The sequence below is a fragment of the Lepisma saccharinum genome, chromosome 4 (genome assembly GCF_977018435.1).
Source record: "Lepisma saccharinum chromosome 4, izLepSacc3.1, whole genome shotgun sequence".
In the NCBI taxonomy this organism is placed as follows: Eukaryota; Metazoa; Arthropoda; class Insecta; order Zygentoma; family Lepismatidae; genus Lepisma; species Lepisma saccharinum.
The window spans coordinates 44,864,813-44,889,463 of NC_139232.1; the positions used below are offsets into that span (position 1 = coordinate 44,864,813).

Consider the following 24,651-nt stretch of genomic DNA (forward strand, 5'->3'; position numbering starts at 1 on the left):
GCCACGAAGCTTGGAAAGTAAGCAACACACCTACATCTATGTGGTATTTCTAGTTGTGAAAGAAAAAGATTCTCTTTTCAAATTTACAAATTGCTTCTTTTAATACTTAATGGAATCATTTCATAAGAAAATTAAGGCAAAAAACAATCAAATTTAGTTTTTTTTTTTAAATGCGACTTTCATAATGTAAAAAAAAAAGATTTATAAGAGAGAAAGGATGGGAGGGAGGGAATGAAGCACTAGTGTCATCACCAGTGAACGGATTTCTAGGTCCATACTTATTTTTTTTTGCAACATCCTAGACGTATGATATTTATAGATCTTTGAGTTTCATATACACTCGCCTCATCAAGTACTACGTTACCCTCCTCCTCCCGAACCGAGCCTCAGCTAAACAAAAAATCATGGTTAAGGTCTCAAGACAGCCAACACTGATTGGAGCAACTGTAACTACTGTAAGGTGCACGTCCTTGAGGCGAAGATTCCTGGATACCGAGAGCAAATTAACTTTTCTTCTCTTTTTCCTTGCATTGGATGACGTCTTGTAATAAGTTGCAAGTGAATACGCAATACGTTTGCTTTACTTGAGAGCGTGAGCAATACCAATGCCCGTGCCGTGATAGCTATGAAATTATTAGGTGTGTGTGAATGCATCAGCATAGTGTGTTGTGTGCGAGCAAGAAAGGGGGGGGGGTAGGGAGCAGAAACACATGCACGCGTTCATTGAAATTTCAGACTTACATGTCAAACTCTTAACCACACTGCTGACATACGTGGAGGAGTGGTTAGCAGAGCACACTACGTCGGAGGAGTGGTTAGCAGAGCACACTACGTCACCAAGGACACGGGTTTCATTCCCGCTACCTGGGAATGGGTGTTCTTTAAGTGTGTCACTTCATCAATTTCACCATATCATCACACATCTTAATCTTCGTGGTTAGCCAATAGTGGAAGAGTCATTCCATATGAAATCAACACAGCTTACAACCTGACCAAACTCCGATTTTCATGAAATTTGGGAAGTTGAAACTATGCATGGAACTTAGTAACTATGAAAATCTTGAGACTCGTGCATCTTGTAATTGTTAAGTTATTCAAGGTCAAAGTTCGCATAAATTGTTCTTTTTGAGCCTGCTTAGCTATACTAAATGTGCTGTACTCCTCCTCTATTTCGCCTAGGAAGCTCAAATAAAGCTTATTGTACAGTGAATTGAACAAGCTTTCCAGTGATATATAACAGGCCTACCTTTGGATAAAAATATAATTTTGTCACATGACCTTGACCTTTGACCTTGAATATCTCAAAACATGTTATCACCAAAAACCGTGAAAAAAATATATTTGGTCCCTCATGCCATACTCTAAAGCATATCAAAAAATCATTCTGGGACTGCAATGGGATCAGAAGATACAAAATAATATGTGTAACTATGTGACTGATAAAAGTCTCATTACATGAACTATGACGAGTCAAAATTCCCTTAACACCCCCTACAAAATGTAAAGGAGTTATCTTGGGTATAATTGGTCATGAAGGAAATAGGTTAGGCACAGGGAGATCCCTAGCTGTGTGTGTCAAGCGCAGGTCCGGCATAGTGTTGACAGCCATAATGATTTCAACGCAAAAATTTCAAAGGAAAGAGGGTGAGGTGATATATCAAATCAGGCTAAAATTTCACGACAAATGAAGCGGCGAAGGTTTTTCCAACGTATCTTTAACCAGCAAAAAGTTATTACTGCATGCTCGTAACCATTTTCTCCTTTTGGAGATGTTAGAAACAAAGCACTAGAATGCTCCTAACGTGTTAGGAACTCATCGAGATCACGCTGACATATCAGGAGAGAAAGAAGTTTACGCACCATTCCATATGATTTTAATCAACGACATTCACCAAATAGTTGAATACTGAAGAAGAATATGGGGAAAAGTATCTAAAACAATTACGTGACACTTCCTTTGGAATGAAAAATTCTTTTCGGCAAGGCTAATTTTTATGTTCACGGTGAAGTTAATAAAAATAATATGCAATAACTGTGGTTTGATCATCTACAGTACAGAGATCCCAGTCGAATGGTTGTTGCTGGCAAGCTAACGATGTGGTCTAGTGTATGGAGAACAGGAATGGTTGGTCCATATTCAACAACGGAACCTTAAATGGTGAGGCCTTCTTGGATTTGTTAAGTGAACAGGTTTTTCATCCTTGCTTACGGGATACAGCACTTTTCCTGAGTTTAAAAGGCCTGCACATTCCCCAGATCTAACATCTTAGGAGGACTTTTACCTTCAGAAACATTTGAAGAGAATGGTGCCTGCACTAAAAGTCCGTGATATTGACGATCTGAGAGAAGGCATAGTTGCTGCTTGTGATGATGTTGCACCTGCTACATTGCCAAATGTTCTATCTGTGTGTGAGAGACATCAACGAGTGTGTTCACAGGGACATTGATAACATAATAATGTGCATATATTGTAAGTGAAAGATACGCGTATAACTTTCTGCTGGCTAAAGATACGTTGGAAAAACCTTTGCCACTTCATTTGTAGTGAAATTTAAGCCTGATTTGATATATCACCTCACCCTCTTTCCTTTGAAATTTTTGCATTGAATTCAATATGGCTGTCAACACTATGCCGGACCTGTGCTTGACACACACAACTAGGGATCTCCCTGTGCCTAACCTATTTCCTTCATGACCAATTATATCCAGGATAACTCCTTTACATTTTGTAGGAGGTGTTAAGGGAATTTTGACTCGTCATAGTTCATGTAATGAGACTTTTATCAGTCACATAGTTACACATATTATTTTGTATCTTCTGATCCCATTGCAGTCCCAGAATGATTTTTTGATATGCTTTAGAGTATGGCATGAGGGACCAAATATATTTTTTTCACAGGTTTTGGTGATGACATGTTTTGAGATATTCAAGGTCAAAAGTCAAGGTCCCGTGACAAAATTATATTTCTATCCAAAGGTAGGCTTGTTATATATCACTGGAAAGCTTGTTCAATTCACTGTACAATAAGCTTTATGTGAGCTTCTTAGGAGAAATAGGGGCAGAGTTACAGCACATTTAGTATAGCTAAGCAGGCTCAAAAAGGGCAATGGGCAAGCCACATAGTTTCACTTGTGATGAGATCAACTTTTACAATAAATTTTTCCATGTATAAAAAATTACAAAGGAGAATTGAGTACATTTTATTGAAATGTCTTGAAAGTAGAATGAAGTTAACTGAGGTATAATTAAATCAAACCCTTTTCAAATGATTCATTTAATTTCTCAAAATTTAGTATATGTGCAAATGTTCAGTTTTCTTTCCATTGCCTTGCACTGATTGTGATTGAACGTAATGGGTTGCTTGCCCATGTACGATAATGAGCACTCTCATAATCTACCACAATTTTATTTTTTCATAAAAATAGTATTTACTCAAGTAAATACAATGCATATATATACTTTCATAATCTGGGCCTCCTGATGGTGCAGTGGTAGCGTCGTCGCCTTGAAATCAAGGGGTCCTGGGTTCGATACCCGGTGGAGGCACATAGTGGTTCGGATCCCACTTTAAACTGTAGGTCCAGTCCCGATTAGCCTTACTGTGCACAAAGTGGACTTAAAACACCAAATCACACACACACTTTCATATTCTGACAATTTTTTACTTTCTCAAACCTTTTTAGACTACAATTTCGAGCTTTGTACATAAAACTTTCAGGAGCTTTGCGACATTACTTGCACAATTCACAATAAAATTATCGAAACATAATGCACGGTTTAGGCGAAGCATGGGTGGGATGGATGGGCCAAGAACAGTGGTGTGACTTTTTCAAAAGTGTTAACAGCTATCAGTACGACAATTATGCCTGCTAGACGTTATAACCTCCCCCCCCCCCCCTAAAGAGCTAGATATTTGTTCATTTCGTTCTTGATTTGCAATCAGCACAGTGATTTAGCCACAAACACTCCTAGAAAGAACTACCACTCATGAGAGAGTTACCACGAAAATCCAATGAATAGTGGTATTGGTGAGCCCAACTTAAAGAGTTCAGTATGGGGCTTATGGCAACAGTGTTGCCGCATGGTGCACAGTACAAGAAAGCTCCAGCGCACATCGAGCGTCTGCTGTAGTACACGCCGCAACAAAAGTTAGTGGTCAACGGGGCTGTTCACTGCCAAACTTTTCCACTAGAGGCGCCAGCCCTGTTGTGTCCCTAAATAATTTCGTTCGTCATCTGGTTGCCCTAAGCTTTACATTGGAGCACAATAGGATGGCTATTCAAACGTTATTTTCAACGAAGGTAAGAATTTCTCGTGTAAATCGATAACAAAAATTGTTTAGCAAACCTTAAGGAATTATGTAGCAAGTCGTAAGTTTCTGAAAATTACATTCTCCTGAACCTAAGAATTAATATATTAAAGCGCAATGACAGGGTAGCTCAGACGGGCTAAATATAGTGTATTTATGCACAAAGAGCACTAAACTTGACGTTATTTTGGTCGTCCCTAGCTGCCATGGGTCTATAATAAAAATTTAAAAAAATAGATTTTTGCGCTACGCTTTTATGTTTCCTCTTGTTGCGACTTGCGAATATGTGCAATTCAACAGCGGGAGTAGGAATCGGGGAACTATCCAAATTACAAAGAGAAAATGCATTAAGTGGATAAGCGCATAATATATATTATTATACACTATGCCCTATCCGATAACTTAATATTAACATATGCTTTCTTTGTATCAAGCAGACATTTCCCCCTCATATTTTCGTCCTTTTAAAATTATAATTCCTGTAAGTAAGAAAGCCCTAGAGGTTGCGAGATATGAAACAGAATGTAACATATTTTTGTAATAACAATTCTTCTCGATAAATGTGTATGTATAAAATAGAGAACCATATTTACTAGCTATGAGGAAAAGTATGATATCACGTAAAAAATATGAGTCGGGTATAAATATAATAACAACTAGCTATAAAAAAAGTGCAGTCGCGTGGAATTATTATGTATTATTCTTTACCAGATTCACAAGAATAAAGCACTTAAATTGTGAAAATTCAAAGTGACGTAAACAAGTGCTGTGCAAATTTTAAGGCTTTTTTTTAGTTCCGATATCTTTTCTGTTATTGACGTTCGTCTTATTAAAATTCTTAGTTTCACAACACTGATGTTCCGACATAATTTCCGATGTTAAGATGAAATTAAACTTGCAATTTAATGTAATACCAGCACGTTCAGCATCAAATTCCCCATATATTTAAATGGGAGAACAATTGCCGATCAAAAGCATGGGGCCACATCAGGGGTTATGGCACCTACAATAGTTTGCTTTGACCAGGAACATACAAGAATGCATGACTTGGTGAGAAGCTGTTCATTCTTGCAGCTGTTGGTCCAGAATAATGACGGTCCGTGGAGGAAGATTTGAAAATAACTGTTTCCGAATATACTTTTCATACGTCTCTATTTTATCACATGCGTCGGCAGTGTTTTTCTTTCCTTTATGCACAGAAAGGCAAATCGGGACTGGACCTACAGTTTAAAGTGGGATCCGAACCACTATGTGTCTCCAACGGGTATCAAACCAGGGACCCCTTGATTACGAGGCGTCGACGTTATTACTGCGCCATCGGGGAGGCCTCTTTCACATTTTTCGGTGCACTGTCTCATTTGAAACGGAACAGTGTTCATTATAATACCGGTATACACCAAAGCAAATCCCCCCGGTCGTCGCATTTTAATTAAGGGATTAGGGTTCCATACCCGGTGGAGTCATATAGTGGTTCGTATCTCACATAAAACCGTTGGTCCAGTCCCAATTAACAAATTACTAGAGGTGTGAAATAGATGAAGTTCTGTTGTATTTGTGTGAAGAATGATTACAGAAAAGATAGACATTGAAAATATTCAATCTAAAATGCTCTCACTTTGTGTCCATCAGTTAACGTTATTGCCTTGCAAGCAACAAGTCCCAGATTAAATTTACTTAGGTATCTCATAAATCTATTCCCTATTTATGCATTTGCGTCAAACTTTACAATCTGGATAAGAACTGCTTGATCATTTTATTTTCTTTTAATATAATGCTATCAATACTTTTTATAATAGTTAGTTATCCTTTGGGAAGAGCAAGTGAACCGGGGATGTTCCTGCTAGATCCACCGATGCATACAATATGCCTGTTTTCAGAGAAAAATTCCCCAAAACGATAAAGTGCACACACAAGTAATAAATTTCTTGACCTGGCCCCAAGACGGAAGCCTATTCATGAACTTTTGCTTGGCCATTCCCCACCCCCTTCCCTCTTCCCAATACGTGTTTGCAGCGATTGGCAACAGGCGGAAAGTTGTTATTTTTGACTCCCCAAATCGCACTTAACAAAAGAAAGGAAAGTGCATTTTTTGAATGTTCTGAATTGTAAAAGAAGGTATAGACCATCAAAACCTTACATTTCCTCTCCTTTTTGCATATTTATTATTTTCTCTTCGCATGTTAACGACTTTTGTTTCTGACAGAATGGGGGTGGGGATCTCAAAAGTAAAAGCCCATAACAGTCCATACTGAACTCTTAACTTGGGCTCCTCTATAGATCCTTGTCAATTCTTCATCTGTCTGTTCCTTTGCAATGAGGTGCGAAGGGGAAGAAGGAGAACCACACTTTTCTTGGGCCAGTTTGACGTTTGTGTGGTGAGCACTGAGCAGACAACAGAACTCTGCTCCTTTGTGGAATGGAAGCCCAGCTGTACATACTACTGTTGCAAACTTAGTATTTTGGAGCAAGGTTTGTCCAAATCACGAACCACACCAAGGAACTATAGTTTTGTCTATTACCTAACTGGTCTCAGTTGTAGTTCAATCCAGCCTTGGCTCTGCAGTCTACCTCTAGTTGCTTCACAGAAATGGTATTCCTATTTTAGGCGGCATTTAGCTCTTTTCTGCCAATCCGATGTGACAACACTAGCTGATCTGGTAGGTCTGAACGACAACAGAGGACCTTAACAGGCATATGAATAACCCCTTAGCACACTATGTCCCAAAGTCCTTCCCCGCTTTTTCCTTGCACCCTCTTCTCCCTTGTTGCCTCTTCAGTGTAGCAGAACGGCCTCCCTCTTCGCTTCTGTCGGCTGCAGAAAAAATGTCCTAGGCAATATCTACTTGACAGCAACGATGTTCCTTAATGTATATTTAACAATGTTGTCATTTTATTGAAACAACTTTTTAATTCTTTACACTTTGCTTTTACCTGTGGTAACACCAACTACATGCACTCCACGCCTCTGGCCAAGAAAGACAAGTCATCTATTTAGTGACCATGATAACATATTTCTGCAGCTAGAAAACTTGACGGACTGCAATGGTATTACATGTAAGTGAAATTGAACAATGTGTTTCAAGATGGTGAATGAAAAACTGATTTTCCTCATGTTGCACGCATGCTCTATACCATGCTCTCTTTTTCACCAAAACTGTCTACAATGCATTTTCATTGTACATAATCTGTCGGTCTGCAATTTTGCAGTAAAAAAACCTTTAAAATTATATTTCGTAGTTTAGGAGAGGGATGGTGGTAAAATAGCAAACATACATTTTGCCATAAATGTAAAGGTTTTGAGTTGCAATTTTTAGAGTTACAAGATAACTTAAACGATTGTTGTCATATTGCATTTGAGAAAAAATATGCCACCATGTTTAAAGATGATGAACAATTTAACATGACTTGCGAGAGCTTTAAGTTACGCAAATATTTGAGGTTAGATTTTCGTAGATTAAGAAAACCAAGTCTTAGCTATGTTAGGACATACTTGAGCTTCAATTTTTTAATAAAAAGTCTGTTATACGTGTATTGTTTGGTTTAGGAAGGGTGGGGGAAAGTCACCAATTTTGAGACCAGGATATCTGTAACAAATTTACAGTTTTTAAGTTGAAATTCATGTCGCAAATAGCTAGGTAGGTACACCCAGGGAATGATTTTATTTTGCATTTGCATTTGTTGAAAGCATTTCAAGATGGTGGATGAAATATTGACTTTTCATATTCTGAGGTAGCTCCAAATTCTGATGCCACTTTCAAATATCTGCCTAAACTACATTTTTGAACATTAAGAAAAGAGACTTAAATAGGGCATTTCTTAAGCTATGGCGTGACAGATATTTTTTTTTTTTTTTTTTACAATATAGTACATATGTATGTTGGGATCCAAATGGGGGCCACTAATGATTTGTCCATGGGAACTGTTAGTTTCATAGCAATCAGATATTTTGGAGGATGGATACAGTATTCCATTTGGATGAAGTCAGGCAAGACAATTAAATATGTCAGCCTTATAATTTTGGCATGGTTATTACACGGAGGAGATATTTAAGCTTGAAAAGCCACAAAAATAATGGAATAAAAAACAACTGTGACATGAACAAACAGTATTAAAGCAGATGTTGAAGTGTGTGTGCAGCTATGGTATGTTGTATAATAGGTAAAGGTAAAGTTCCCCGTGCATATAGCACCGTGCCATGAAGGCACATTCAGGGAATATGGGGGTAGGGCCCGACATATTCTTTATCTTGACCATTTTGAAGGTGATGTGATCACAACCAACCCCGGCTGCCTTTACCCCCCAGGATCCATTGATTTGAGTCTGGGTGAGTTCCAGAGCTGCTTCATGCAGGGACAAGACCGGAAAAATTCCGACCTCAGATCACCCACCCCAACATCCAAACCCGGGTCTTCTGCATGGCAGTCAGCCAGCCTGTCTAGTTCTTTTTACATTTGTAATAAAAGAAATAAACCTCTCTATTTTCTCAATTTTCTCTGTATTATCATTGGGTCAAACACAAACATCCACGTCCAAACAATGATTTGAATCAGGAACCCCTGGCATTGCAGTGTCCTGTGCTAACCACTCTGCCACGGAGGTTGACTAAACCACCACAGCTATCAAGTATTAATATAGTACTGCAAATGCACAACAAGAAACAAGAAACCGAAAAATCCCCACGAACCATGCACGCTTAGCCCACACACCATTCATGGATAGCCCCACGAACCATGCACGGATAGCCCCACAAACTATGAACGGCAAGGTTATGTTAGGTTAGGCAAACATAGTTAAAATTGTAATCTTCTTGCAAAAAACGGTGTGGTTGGAAACACTACAGGGAGTTACGTCATCAAACATTCGCAATATTTGGTTCACGTAGTGCAAGGAAATTAAAGGAATGACAATTGTGCATCGGAGAGATATTTCTGTTCAAAAATACATGATTTCCCGGTTAAATAGATACCAAGATTAAAGAAAATACCTCCACAAACTTCTAAATGCTACAAAAACTCATTTCCGTAAGTAGTTTCTTGTGAAAAAATTAAGAAATCTGTTGGGACCGTATTGAAGTTTTAGCAAGTGTAGTAATACCATATATTAGCCTACCTACTTCAAACGGTTGTGTATACGTTTGAAAAGTTCATCATTCAACATTTAGTTGTTGGGCCACTGAAACCTTACGTACACTCAACGGCAAAGGCGTAAATGTCTGTTATATCGGAGACACATTTCTTCATTTTTACAGAAGAAACTACTTATGGAAATGAGTTTCTGTAGCATTTTGAAACTTTATGGAGGTATTTTCTCACCATAGAATGCTGCACAACAAGAAATAAGCACTGGGTCATTCCACATCAAATCGACGCAAAAACTAAGATTTTGACACCTACCAACTCCGATTTCGATGAAATTTGGTATTCACCTTTCCTTTATGCTTGAAACAAACCCCCTAAATTTGTTCACTCTATCTCAAAGCATTTTCATTTTACAGCACTTTGAAATGTCATCAAATCGGTGTTGTCTGTCACTCTTAAGACTCTCAACACAAGATACCCTTCCTTACATTTTATTTCTTTTCTCCTTAACCAATGATCACATGCCTGAAATTTTACACAAAGTTCAATGAAGTAGTGAGGATTGCAGAAAAAAATACATCAGCATTCAAAATTTTTTACAAATGCCTATAAAAAGACTAATAATGTATTTGTAGCCTAATTTTTGTGGTGGGAAAACTAGGTTACAAAAATCTGAATCTTTTGATGTTGAAAATCATTGCAAAGACATGCTCTTCCTCTACAAAATTTTTTTTTTGTTTTTTTATTCCTTCTAACGAGAATTTTACGTTTTTTTGGAAATTGCCTAAAATTTCAGGGTGAAATCGTACCAAATGGTCCAGTACTGGTCGCTCGATTATTTTTAAAATTTATTCATTTGTTTGTCGTTGTAACCCCTGTACAAGGGTAGTTCAAAACAGGCATTATTTTTCTAAAACTAGACTTCGTTTAAAAATGGTGGCAATTCTTGTTTCATGACTTGCAATATTTTTTGCCTATGCAGACAGTTGCGATAATTATGATAACTCAGCTAAGAAAAATTATAGAAATCTGGGGTAAAAAACATTGTTTTCTGTACATTTCAGGCTACATTTTATGTTCAGTATCTTTTTTCACCACATCTAATGCAAATGGCTGAAATTTAGGGTCAAAACTGACTGATATTCAATTTTGAAGAGAAATCAATGTATAGTATATATATTTTTTTAGTAGGTAAGCAATGAAATATCAGAGCTATAATTTTTTTAGAGGGAACATGTACATCCAAAGTTTCAGCAGAAAATATTTTACGTCGAAATTTTGTAATCAAGGGGGTCCCGGGTTCGATACCCACTTGAGGCACATACTGATTCGGATCCCATTTTAATAAACTGTAGGTCTATTAGCCATCCGTGCATAAAGTTGACTTAAAACTTAAATCAAAGCAATATCTGGTTGGGAACCTAATAAAATTTCATATTTACTGCATAAAGAAGTACCTGTAAAACATTTCGAGATTGATATTACATGATAACAAGTTACAACAGAGGGAAGTTTAGCAAAAATAGACCAATTTACGTTATTAGTTACAATTATAATTATTTACTTTTAATGAACTATCATGCAATTACAATTATTGTACGTATTAATTAATTGCAACATATGAATGGCATAGTAAGCTCGTTAGTAACTATTATCAAAGAAAAGGTGTGTACGACTGTGTGTCAAATATTTTCTGCTGAAATTTTGTATGTAAGTTACATATTTCCTCTAAAAAAATTATAGCTCTGACATTTCATTGCTTACCTACAAAAAAGTATCCTATACATTGAGTTCCCTTCAAAATTGAATATCAGTCAGTTTTGACCCTAAATTTCAGCCATTTGCAATAGATGTGGTGAAAAAGGATACGGAACATAAAATGTAGCCTGAAATGTACTGAAAACAATGTATTTTACCCCAGATTTCTATAATTTTTCTTAGCTGAGTTATCATAATTATCACAACTATCTGCATAGGCAAAAAATGTTGCAAGTCATGAAACAAAAATGGCCGCCATTTTCAAACGAAGTCTAGTTTTAGAAAAATAATCCTGTTACAATGACAAACAAATGAAAAATTTTAAAAATGGTCGAGCGACCGGTGCTGGACCATTTGGTACGATTTCACTCTGAATTTTTAGGCAATTTCCAAAAAACGTAAAATTTTCATTAGAAGGAATAAAAAAAACAAAAAATTTATTTTTTGAAGAGAAAAAGCATGTCTTTGCAATGATTTTCAACATCAAAGGTTTTTGGTTCCATCATACCCACATGATGAAAATTCAGATTTTCGTAACCTAGTTTTCCCACCACAAAAAATAGGCTATAAATTCTTTTTATAGGAATTTGTAAAAATTTTCGAGTGCTGATGTATGTATTTTTTTCTGAAATCCTCATTATTTCATTGAACTTTGTGTAAAATTTCAAAGAGATCTGATGATTGGTTAACACTAGAAGCACCAAGCTAGTCATTTTGAAAGTTTTTCAAATTTCAATTTTTGCTTTGTACAGAAAAACTTTTCTTCGTGCGTTCAAATTTTGTGACTATTCCTAAAATTTGCAGTACATTGTTACTGCTATGCGTTATTTACAAAAAAAATAACACTAATGGGAATATTTGTGTTTCTACTTAGAAGAGCCGTTGCCGGTCATTTTGACCGCTAATGTATTTCAATGGAAAACCACTTCTCGGTTGGAACGTTGCACTTACAGTTTCCACCCCTATTCTTCCTTCCTCTTTTAGACTCACCCATATATGTTGGCGTATTGTCAAAGCTGATAAGGAGGAGAAAGTGAAGACTCAGTTTCGTTTGAACACTGCAGTCTGTAAACATGTTTTCTAGACAATGTGTCCTCGGTCCAGAGGAATACTTGAAAGTATTACAGGAGATTAGTGAAAATGAATCAGATGTCGAGGACCCAGATCTTACTGTAGACGATTCCATGCTTCGACACATACAGAAGTGTACGGAAGAAGCAGCAGCTCGAAAGCAGCCACCCAACTGACGTTTGTCATTACAGGAACTTGATGATTTCCTGGCTATTTTATATGCTAGAAGAGTGTATGGGTGCAGTTTTATAGACTACGATTTTTTATGGAAAACTACTTTGGGGGCCACCTTTCTTTCAACAAACAATGTCAAGAAACAGATTCAGGGAAATAATGAAATATCTTAGATTCGATTCAAAATCATCCAGATCTAAACGATTACAAACTGATAAATTTGCACTGTGCTCTGAAATTTGGGACAAATTTATAGCTAATTGTAGGAGTTGCTACACCCCAGGGGAAAATCTGACAGTTGACGAACAATTGTATCCTTCGAAAGCAAGGTGTAGATTTACACAGTACATGCCAAACAAACCAGACAAATTTGGTATAAAATTTTGGATGCTATTGGACGTACATTCCAAATATATGTGCAATGCCTGTCCATACCTTGGGAAAGATGAATCAAGGAATGATAATGTTACTGTACCTGAAAATGTTGTATTGAGAATTACTTCATCTTGTCTAAATGCGGGTAGAAATGTAACTACTGACAATTATTTCACATCGCTAAAACTCGCTGAGAAGCTCAAGGAGAAGAAGACGAGCCTAATTAGCACTATGAAGAAAAATAGAAAGGAGATTCGTAATGAAATTGTGAACATTAGAACACAAGTGTATGAAACATGTTTGATAAACAAAGGGGGACATTACATTGTGTGCATACCAAGATAAACCAAACAAAAATTTTCTACTCCTAAGCTCCGTGCATTCAGAATGCAAAGCACAATAAAATATTGTCAACATCAATATCACATGAACGGAATGTAAGTGGCTGTTTCCAGAAAGAGGCGCCAATGCCAGGCGGCATTGTGCAATGAAAACAAAACAAGTGACATTTGTTCAATGTGCAACAAATATGTTTGTGGAAAATGTGTTTCTGGTGTAGAAAAGGTACTGAAATGCAAAAAATGTAATATGTGAAATTTCATGACTGAAACTTATTTCCTTGAAGAAAATGAATATTTATTGTTGTAATTAGTGCATGAAAAATAAAAATCGCTGGGTTTCATGATATTTTTGTATTTTTTTACAAAATATTTTGTTTTATTAGTAACAAGATGATTATTGGCAATATCCATTTTGAGAAATGGTCAAATTTTAAACACCGGTCATTTTGACCAGAGGTGGCGCTTCTAGGTAGTAAAAAATCCTGGCGCTTCTAGTGTTAAGGAGAAAAGGAATAAAATGTAAGCAAGGGTATCTTGTGTCGAGGGTCTCAAGAGTGACAGACAACACTGATTTGATGGCATTTCAAAGTGCTGTAAAATGAAAACCGTTTGAGGTAGAGTGAAAAAAAATTAGGGGGGTTCTTTCAACCATAAAGGAAGGGTGTATACTAAATTTCATCGAAATCAGAGTTGGTGGGTGTCATGGCCTCGTTGAAATGGCATGGAATGACCCCCCTTTGGATATAATAAACTTGCATTTTGTGCGAAGCGACAACATTATGCTGTTGTTTCCATTATGTACCTGCAGATTGCGCGAGTGTCGAAAGTCATGCGGTCTCAGTAGTGTTTCCAAACATGTCTTTTTTTCAAGATTTTTTTTTTAACTATGCTTACCTAACCTAACCCAAAATTGCTGGAAATGGTCCGTGGGGCTATCGTGAATGGTTTTTGGGGCTATCTGTCAATGGTTCGTGGGGCTATCGTAAATGGTTTTGGGGCTTTCCGTCAATGGTTCGTGGGGCTATCAGTCAATGGTTGTTGGGGCTATCCGTCAATGGTTTGTTATGACATAATGAACACGAAAATAGGCAGTTAAGAAAGTTGGAAACACTGCATACCCACTCCAAATCGACAAAACACAAGCATGACGTGAGATGATCTACAGCTGTGCGTGCCATATTGTATGTTCCGCAACAGAAGAAAAGAACCAAAAGAATTACTTGTAATGTGAAAAATTGAAGTTATTTTCATGTAAAAAGCATAATGGCACCTTCAACTATGTTCCGTAATACACAATTGGTAAGTACGAACTATCCGAAACACTAAATATCAGATTTTAATGTGTCTCCGATATAACAGACATTTACCCAATAAAGGTAATAGCACAATAACCATTTTTATTCAGCCTGATTCTCCACAATATGATGATCATGAATAAAAACGTCAATAAGGAGAAGACATAATCTGCTTCGCATCAACAGAATTCCATATTTTAAAACAACACAGAATATCAAAATGATGAAAATAGCGATGGACAATTTGTGGTTTTGGTACCAGTTCCGTATATCGGAAACACATTAAAATCGGATATTTTGTGTTTCGCATGGTTCATACTTACCAGTTGTGTATTGCGGAACATAGTTCAAGGTGCCATTGCACTTTTTACACAAAAACCAACAATATTTCACATAGAGATTTTTTCTTATTCCTTCTTTCGCTTTCTTAACACACAATATGGCGGACACATCTTGACTACCCTATTGGGTACGCAGTGTTTCCAACTTTCTTCACCGAAAAATACCTACTTTCGTGTTCGTCACGTGTGCAAATTGTACATTATGCATGGGTAGCTGACAGATAGCCCCATGAACCATTTCCGATAGGGTTAGGTTAGGTTTGGCAAGCATAATTAAAAAAAAAAAAAAAAAAAAAGGTTCGAAACACTGACAGGGCGTTGCGCCATCAAACGTATGTAGCATCCGGTTCACCTAGCGAAAGCAATGGCACTTGTGCGTCGGTGAGATATAGATGAAAGTAAATACCTCCACGAACATTGGAAACCTTAGAGAAACTCATTTCCGTAAGTAGTTTCTTCTGTATAAAATGAAGAAATGTGTTTCCGATATACGGAACTGTTACTCGATTTGTTTACAATTATCATTGCCGTTGGCTGTAAACATATCATATCTATGCAGTTAATTTTTTATACTTACACTACAGAGATCAATTATACACTGAAATACGTTTAAGTTTTTGCATTATCCGCACAGAGAAACATTAATATCGCTCAAAGAAACATCATAAACATGACCGAACACGAGACACGACATAACAAACATGCATTTCCCGCCTGCGAATCGTCTTCAGGGTCTCCCTAATCGCACAACGCTAGATCAAAGTTGCGTTCTGACGTTACACGATGATTGCCTACGTTGTTAAGTTATGTCTGTTAGGTTTGGTCCTATTAGCTTAAATTCACTGAAAATTTATTATTTATGCTAAGAGAACTACACCTAGCTAGCCTAACCTAACAACTTAGGCATTTAGCCTAACAATAAAAGCACACCACTGTGACGTCAGAACGCAAGCCAAAAAGGGGGTGGCGCTCAAGAACATGTGCTAAAAGATAGATCTAATGTTAATTTTTTACGCTTCCTGCAATTTGTAAATGACGACTTATCCAGGCCCAGAAGAACAAGAAAGGTTGAAATATAGGGGAAGGATATTCTAAATACAATGATATCAGTAACAGTTCGTTATATCGGAGACACATTAAAATCAGATATTTTGTGTTTCGCATGGTTCGTACTTACCAACTGTGTATTGCGGAACATAGTTCAAGGTGCCATTATGCTTTTTACACGAAAACAAAGACATTTTTTCACATACAGAGTGATTTTTTTTATTCCTTTCTTCGCTTCTGTAAAACACAATATGGCGGGCACATTTTGACTACGGTAGTGGGTATGCAGTGTTTCCAACCCTTTTCACCGAAAAATACCTACTATCGTGTTCGTCACGTGTGGAAATTTTACATTATGCACGGGTAGCTGACGGATAGCCCCACGAACCATTTCCCATAAGGTTAGGTTAGGCAAGTATAGTGAAGAAAAAGGGGTTGGAAACACTGACAGGGGCTTACGTCATCAAACGTATGCAGCATGCAGTTCACGTAGCGAACTACTTCATAAATAATAGATTTCACAAAAGCCTACATTATTAGCACAATGGTATAGGTCATTATCCATGTTTACCTTAAGATACAGTAATAAACTGCAAAGCCATATGTACTCCTTTCACAATCAGATGACTTTGATTCACATAAGGATAGTGACGAAGTGAATTGTTACAATATGCAAAAGTTCTCAGTTTGGTAATTCACTAGGTCCTTCACTGCAGTAAGTTCCATAAATAACTTTGGTAAATGTCTGTTATATCGGGAGACACATTTCTATCTGATATTTTTAGTTTCAAATGGTTCGTACTTACCAATTGTGTATTGCGGATCATAGTTGAAGGTGCCATTATGCTTTTTACAGGAAAATAACTTCGATTTTTCACATTACGAGTAATTCTTTTGGGTCCTTTCTTCTGTTGCAGAACATACAATATGGCGTGTGTCGTGCTTGTGTTTTGTCGATTTGGAGTGGGTATGCAGTGTTTCAACCTTCTTAACCTAAAAATACCTAATTTCGTGTTTATTATATCATCACAAACCATTGACGAATAGCCCAAAAAAACATTCACGATAGATCCACGGACCAGTTCCAGCAAGCTTGGGTTAGGTTAGGTAAGCATAGTTAAAAAAAAATTCTCGTAAAAAAAACGTTTGGAAACACTGGCGAGACCACGTGACTTTCGACGCTCATGCCATCTGCAGGTGCATAATGGAAACAACGGCATAATGTCGCTTTGCACAAAATGCAAGTTTATTATATCAAATGTGCTTATTTCTTGTTGTGCAGCATTCTACGGTGAGAAAATACCTCCACGAACTTTCAAAATGCTACAGAAACTAATTTCCGTAAGTAGTTCCTTCTGTAAAAATGAAGAAATGTGTCTCCGATATAACAGACATTTACCATAACTTTACACTCCTAACATGAAATTTAAAACAGTAAATGTACTTAAACCACTCAAACATTTCGTGTATTTAACAATACAGCATGTTTTAAAATTCCTGCATGATTCTAAAAAGCTATAACTTTAAATTAATAGGTATATTACAACAAAATATTGTTTTTTACACAGCAAAATTAAAAAAAATTGTTCTTCACACAGCTGAATGTGTATGCAGGTGATCACCTGATCACATGAGTCCCAGATGGCATCGATGCAGAAAAAAGCTCAGTGCATGTTATGGCTTGCCGAGTTAAAATTTTGTGTTTTGCTGCAGAGAAGGTTTTTGAAAATGCACCTCCAGTGGAGACAAGTATCCAAAGATGGTACAAAAAGTTTAAGGCTACGAGAAGCATAGCAGATTTGCCACATAGTGGGAAGACAAGAACAAGTGACAATATGGTGAATGCAGTGCAGGAGAGCATGCAATGGAGGCCAATGAAATCCCTTAAATGAAGATCCTTGGAACTGGGAGTGGCGAGGTCTACGTTACACAGTATCTTACGCAAGAAAGTGAGTTGAGATTTGTGCACGATCTGATAGAAGAGGACTGTGATGTGAGGAAAGAATTTTGTGAATTAATGAATGGTGATGATGATAATTAAATGGTGATGATGTTCTTCAGTCTCTCATTCTTTTCTCTGATGAGGCTACATTCCATGTTTCAGGAAAAGTGAATAGACGCAATTGCCAGATTTTGGGGGTTGAGAATCCACATAAGTTCAAGACACATAAGCAGGATAACCAGCTCCAAGGTCAATGTGTGATGTGCAGTTCCATGGACCACCTCGTTGGTGCATTCTTCTTCGAGGAGGACATGGTGAATGGCACCAGCTACCTGAACATGTTACAGACATTCCTGGTCCTGGAACTTCAGAGGTTAGTCATCATCGAAGAGGTACACTTCCAGCAAGATGGTGCACCTACACTTTGCCCATGACGTTCAAGAGTTTCTTGGTTGTCAATGTGGAGATGGATGGATTGGCTGCAGAGAACCCACACCTTGGCTTGCAAGGTCACCAGACCTTACTGGCTGTGGGGACATGTCAAGACCCAGGCGTATGCACAGAAACCGACAGATCTTGACAACCTGAAGTTCAAGATACGTGATGTGATTTACAACTTCTCAGACAAGCACCGTCAGAATGCAATTCTCAGATTCAAACAAAGATTGCAAGAGTGTTTGGATGTGAATGGTGTCTAGCTGGAGATCTGGTAATGAACCAACCACATCAAACATATATTTTAAAGTTTTCTCTGTGTAACAAACAATATTTCATTGTAATAAACCTATTACTTTAAAAGTTATAGGTTTTTAGAATCCTGCAGGAGTTTTAAAACACACTATATATCTATCAATAAGTCTTCAATCACACGATTACAGTCATTTTCAGTTGATAATAACATTTCCACAGATAACGACATCATCAAAATATTGAACACAGCCCCAAAAGCTCAGAGTGAATTATTCTTTTGGTTGCTTACATGGCATGCAAACTTTTGTAAAGTTGAATGGATGCTAATAAATGAATCAATCAATCAAACATACTGTGACATGAAACTGGGTAGCAGACTGCTATCATATCTGGCCAGAGTGGCAAGTGCGTAGTGTGCATGTATCTTACCATACTAGGCCCGCAACAAGCTAGCCATACTGATTAACACTTAAATGTGTTAAATTTTGCCCATATGATGATGCATTGATGGATACACTTTCTATTTGTAAGCATTGTTTACATGTGCAGTTCCCCTGATAAAACACACTAAAGTATCTGATGACTATTGATACGTTTATAATCCTAAAATCAGTTGCAATTGCTTTTTCAGATAATATTTCCACAATGAAATCTGAAACCACCAAGCTTAGGCGACATCGCGATGGACTCAAAGGCGAAGTAAGTGGTGATGAAATCAGTGAAATTCAAATTACTGTAGAAGTTTTAAAGAAGAGAATTTCACATATATAATGTTGTGCACTAGCAAGATCTTCCAATTAGTGAATTAAAGACCAAGAGTACAGACAGGCTAAGTAACTGTAAGAATTGGGAGTGGAAATCTATCTCTTGTTTGTGACAGCCATGATGAGAATCTTCCCCTGAGATTTTGACCAGTGAGTGGGACTGGTGGCCAGCCACCATTGTAAGGAAATTGGGGAGCTACAAATGAGTAGCTTAATCTGGTCATGGAGACCTACAACAACAACTGGGGGTTCGTCTTGCTGACCACATCTCATAACATAACTGGTTGGATGATCTCCCTCCTCTTCTGAGGTAAGTGGGAGTGAGGCTGGCAGTCAGTAGGTAGGCACTGGCCCTTAACGGCTGTTTCACCATGGGTTACAATAAGAATCTTTGAACACCTAGCCATTGTAATATCCTGAGCACTCTTTTCAGGTTATATGGCGAGAATCATTTTACACCTTTAACTTAAGTGAAACAATGGAAAAGGATAAGGAAAGTAAGTGCTGAGGGATGCACCAACACTTAGCTTTCTTTCCTGATGATGGCACTGGTTGGTCTAATTCTGTGGTTGCCAACCCGTATTAATATTTACAGTATCACTACAAAAGGCTTAAACTTTAAAGAAAGCCTCAATAAAGCACCTTAGCTTATATCCATTGTCACTTCCATTTGCTGAGGAAATTTTCTATTCAAGTAGGTGCATTTCAGGCGACCAGATGTGAGGTACACCAGGAAACAAGAGTTTTGCATCCCTCCATAGCCATCTACAGAACTAAACTAAACTCCATGGTGCAACAGCCCTCTTAAGAGCCGGGGCCTGCCAGAGCAGCTTTTCATTGGGGAACATGTAGTCAGCGCATCGAGTCCCATCGCCACTGTTTTCTGGCTTTTGAGTCTGGAACCATCTACTTCTTTTCAAGTAGCTTCGCAATTGTCCTCATGACGCTGGGTCAGTGCTGAAATTTTACTGGCTGCCACCAGGAATCGAACCCGTGACCCATTGCACCAGAGCGCTAACCATTTGGCTATGCAGGAGCATCACTATAGAATGAATGGTACATATATTTTAGCAAAGCACACTTGATGGAAGTTCATTATTCAGAGGAAACTCACTTCGTTAGTGAACAGCTATGGATACATTTAGGGTTACAGAAAGTATTTAAGATGGACTTGAGCACTGCAAGCTTCTGGTTTGCAACTCAAAGCCAGTAAACAGCAGAGCATAGGTGAAGGCGCTGCATGTGCTGAGGTAAATAATACTTTGGGAGAAGGCACCCTCCTTTTGACAGAACTACCTCCTGTTTCTTCTGCCATGATTACAATGCCACACTGATCTGTTACAAATCAGATGACAAGAGTTTTCTCACTGCAAGCTTCTGGCTTGCAACTCAAAGCCAGTAAACAGCAGAGCATAGGTGAAGGAGCTGCATGTCCTGAGGTAAATAATACTTTGGGAGAAGGCACCCTCCTTTTGACAGAACTACCTCCTGTTTCTTCTGCCATGATTACAATGCCACACTGATCTGTTACAAATCAGATGACAAGAGTTTTCCCACTGCATGAATGCGATGGATGAAACACCTGCCTCACTCACTTCCTCCTTGCCACCCCTCTTACAGTACCACTGCTAACTCTGCAGTTCACATGTGCATATGACAACAATCTTGGATGGATGGGAAAGGTTGACCAGGTCTGATTAAAGAAATAAAATTCAGTGTAAGTAATTGACATTTTCTTCAATATGAAAAATTAAGGAGCATATGTGCAAACCCCCCTTCCTTTCTCAAAATAAAAATTGCCAAGTAGACACCAGGACTTGGCTTCCAGTTTAAAGTGATATCTGAACCACTGTGCAATATGCCTCCACCAAAGATTGAATTGGAACCTCTTTATTATGAAACGGTAGATTCACTGTACAAAATCACTGTAGTTCACAAGTTATGACTTGATGCTAGCAGTTAGAGGGTATATTAAACGTATATACAAACCTTGAAGAACAGAAGGAAAACATAAGACCACATATCACTCATATTTGGATGGTACCTGACAAGGCAATTTCATGTGGTTTTGGTTAATGTTCATAAAAGCTTACCTAGCTTTTCTTGCTATCCATGTGTTGTCTCTGTTATATTAGATTTGAATCACCAAGAAGAAATATCATTAGTTGTTATATTTATAAATTTGTATGAAGAAAATTGAGAACTGGAGGTAATTCTGGAATGGTAATTCATTGGAAAACATCTCTCCGATAGTCTCTTGTGGCCTTGCATGATCTGGGTTTAGATTCAAAGGAGTGCGGGGAGTGAAGGTATGATAACAGTGCAGTATGAAAAGTGAACATAATGAAGTTCAAGCTAGGCATCTTATGTGTATTGTGTATAGCAGAATCGAACATAGCACCCTTTATTACAAGGTGACCATGTTAGCCACTATGCTATCGGGCAGATTGAGCCTCTTTTGGCATACGATTGTGCACTTGAAAAATGATGAGGATGATTTAATTCCTATTTTCTTTTAAAACAAACCTTAAAAATATATTTGATGGCACTGGATACAGCAGAGCTCCCATGTGTTCAGACAGTGGCGTACACAAGTGGGGGGGGGGGGGTTACGGGGTTTAAACCCCCCTTGAGCTTGTGAAATATTATGAAAAATGCTGTGGGGAAAAAAATTAAATGGCCAATTTATCACAGAAAAAAATCTGGGACAATACTGTTACTATTATTACTACTACTACTACTACTACTACTACTACTAATAATAATAATTTGAATTATTATTTCCATGCAGCACGGAGAAAAGCACAGCATTCCAAACACACTCGTCTTTCAGAGTGAATGGCTTGGAAATTAACATGAATTCTTGAAAGTAAAATATGAGGGCAACTATGATTTAAAAGAGAGAAAAGTTGTTTTGTATCTCAGTTGCAACAATCTTCAATACACTGGCGTACACAGGATTTTATTTTTCGGGCTGGAATAGTAAATATGGAAAGCACATGGTTTCATTTTGGAGGGCAGGACGCATAATAAAATATTTCGTATTTTTTTAGCTTTTCAATCTATTAAAATTGTATTCAAAGATAAAAAATGGTAATCGGGACTCACTTTAAATTAGGTTTCGCATTTACACATTTTGATTTTTTAAAGTTCTTAACCGATTTTTATTTGAAAATTTTGATTTTCTCAAAATTTCGGTACTGGATGTAACCCCAACAGCCAGGCACGTATCCAGGAATTCCTTTCGGGGGGGGGGGGGGGGGGGGCTCAACACCATTTTTTAAGGGGTATAGTAAGAACCTCACAATTGTATATTTAAGACCAGTGGTGGCAATTGGGTTCCAAAACGATGGGGGGGGGGGGGCCGAGGGTGGTGCAAGGAAAGTTTACTTTCTCTTGGTAGACAAGGCTTAACATAAAGAGGCCATAATGTTGAGGAAATAAAATGGGGAGCAACTATCCCTTAAATCGTCGCCACTGTAAGGCTGTCATTTTAATGAGAACGTGAAATCGGAACATTTTTTACCACTCGACTCCTCTGTTTCCATGCATTAACATTGTGTGCCAGAACCATCTCAGTACGTGTGTTTGTCCATTTCTTCTCATCAGGCATAAAAACATCTATGGTGTCTTTGAGTGTTTTTACGAAGCTGTTACACATGCACAGGATGGACAATCCTCTCGACAACGCGAGATTCAAATTGTGGGCTGCGAACTGGACGCAGACAGCTCTCGAATATGTATCTCTGATTCGAGCCTGAGCACCACTAACGTGTCTTGTACTCCCATGTTTTCATGGAGTCGATACCTACCAAATTGTTTAGATTCAGGCGTTAGCACTCACAAGTGTTCAAAAATGCCTGTCACAGCTTCCGCTGTCTTGTCATATATCGGCACAAAACAAAGGAAGTCTTCTCGAATACAGCTGGATCACGAAACAATTAATGCACAATGAAAACCCTTCCGTTCCCAACACATCTAATGTTTCGTTTCCCAGTATGATCAAATGCTTATTCATTTATCTCCAGTGACATGTCCAAGGGAGGGTTGGTGAGGTCATAACCCCATTTGACCCAGTATTCCTTAAAAAGAAAAGAATAAAAAAAAAGAGGAACATCAAAGACAGGGAAAAAAATAGCAAAATCAGGACTGACCACCAGAAATAGTATGCGTAACCCCTCTCCCTTCCGAAAATCCTGAGCACGCCTCTTTTTATCTCGGACACATTTTTCAAAATCAACTCACCACAAGTTTTTATCATTCCGTGTTGGAGATTGAAGTAAGATGCGTTCTTCCTGCAGGTTTGGATATGATCCTTTAGGGTGCTGTCGTCTGCCTGCTTTCACACCTAACTTTAACAAGGCCCTAATTTTCCATCCTTGTGACTTGGATTTTCAAGACTTAGGAAGGTTTCAGACCGAAGGGACACGCGATACATGTCGATTGGAATGGGCCAATCAACAGCAACGTTTCACACCGTAGCGACACAAATGACCGCACAAACCTAATCTTCAGGCGACATGGTGTGAAATCTCCCTTATTAGGCCACTGTCATTGTCACCTCGAAGTAGTAGCTCTTGTTGACCACAGAAAAAAATTCTCAACCGGTGGGAATGCTCCTCAGTTTTCTTCTGTCTCCTATATTTTCTGTGTTTGTTCACTATACAGGCAACACCTTACGATTTGATATACACAGGACATGTACTATGTAGACATTTTAACGAAAAATCGGTTGAAGTCGAGGATGGCTAGGTGGCTCAGTTGGTAGAGCCCTGATTCGGATCCTGGTAGAGCCTGCAATTTCCGCCTAAAATGTCTACATATGCAACATCTTCTTGCTTTCTCTTCTCGACATTCATAAAATTTTCGGCTGTCCCTTTGTATAGTGGTTAAGTGTTTGAGTGTGGGTTGAACCCAGTTGGCTTAAACAAAAGTATTTTTTTAGACCATGAAATTCTCTGACTGCATATACGAAATTTAGTTCTGGCAAAACTAAATCATCACTCAAAACTTTGATTTTCAGTTGATGTATGCAGTTTATTTCTGTTTTAATAAACCACTCCAATATCCGGTACTGCTGAAATATTCACTTTAGAGAGAGAGAGAGAGAGATAAAGAGAGAGAGAGAGAGAGAGGCCTTCATCTCTTCGGCCCTCGACTCGAACTAGCACTACATTGAGCCCCCGGAAGTTCTACTGTCGTCAATGTCTTCATTTTCGAATCACTATATCTTATAAAGCAACCAGAGGACGCTGACTGATCACTAATCGACTGTATGAATTGTCACACTTACCTCTGAAATCTCATTAACCGATTCTTTGTAGAGATGAACTGAAAAAATGAATCCGCGTATCTATATCCTCATTATATTCTAGAACGTTCCACAGATAAAACGATTCGTTAATATTGCCAGTAGTTGACTCCTTCTCTCATTCAAGAACATACCCTCTCCCGCCTTCCAGAGA

At 38.0% G+C, this 24,651-nt stretch overlaps 2 protein-coding genes across 4 annotated transcripts in view; one reads left to right on the plus strand and one right to left on the minus strand.

Moving 5' to 3' along the window:
• Window positions 1-15,577, minus strand: part of CtIP (CTBP-interacting protein) — an 86,333-nt gene extending 70,756 nt beyond the window's left edge. The window contains exon 1 of the mRNA XM_083121634.1: window positions 15,321-15,577. The gene's annotated coding sequence lies outside the window, so the exon portion shown is untranslated. The remainder of the gene's footprint in view (window positions 1-15,320) is intronic.
• Window positions 15,578-15,711: 134 nt separating this feature from the next.
• Window positions 15,712-24,651, plus strand: part of LOC145987139 (sodium- and chloride-dependent glycine transporter 2-like) — a 123,821-nt gene continuing 114,881 nt past the window's right edge. For all 3 annotated transcript variants that reach the window (XM_083121635.1, XM_083121636.1, XM_083121637.1), the window contains exons 1-2: window positions 15,712-15,810; window positions 19,054-19,121. In XM_083121635.1, coding sequence (XP_082977761.1) covers window positions 19,068-19,121 — 54 coding nt within the window. In that variant the 5' untranslated portion in view covers window positions 15,712-15,810; window positions 19,054-19,067. The remainder of the gene's footprint in view (window positions 15,811-19,053; window positions 19,122-24,651) is intronic.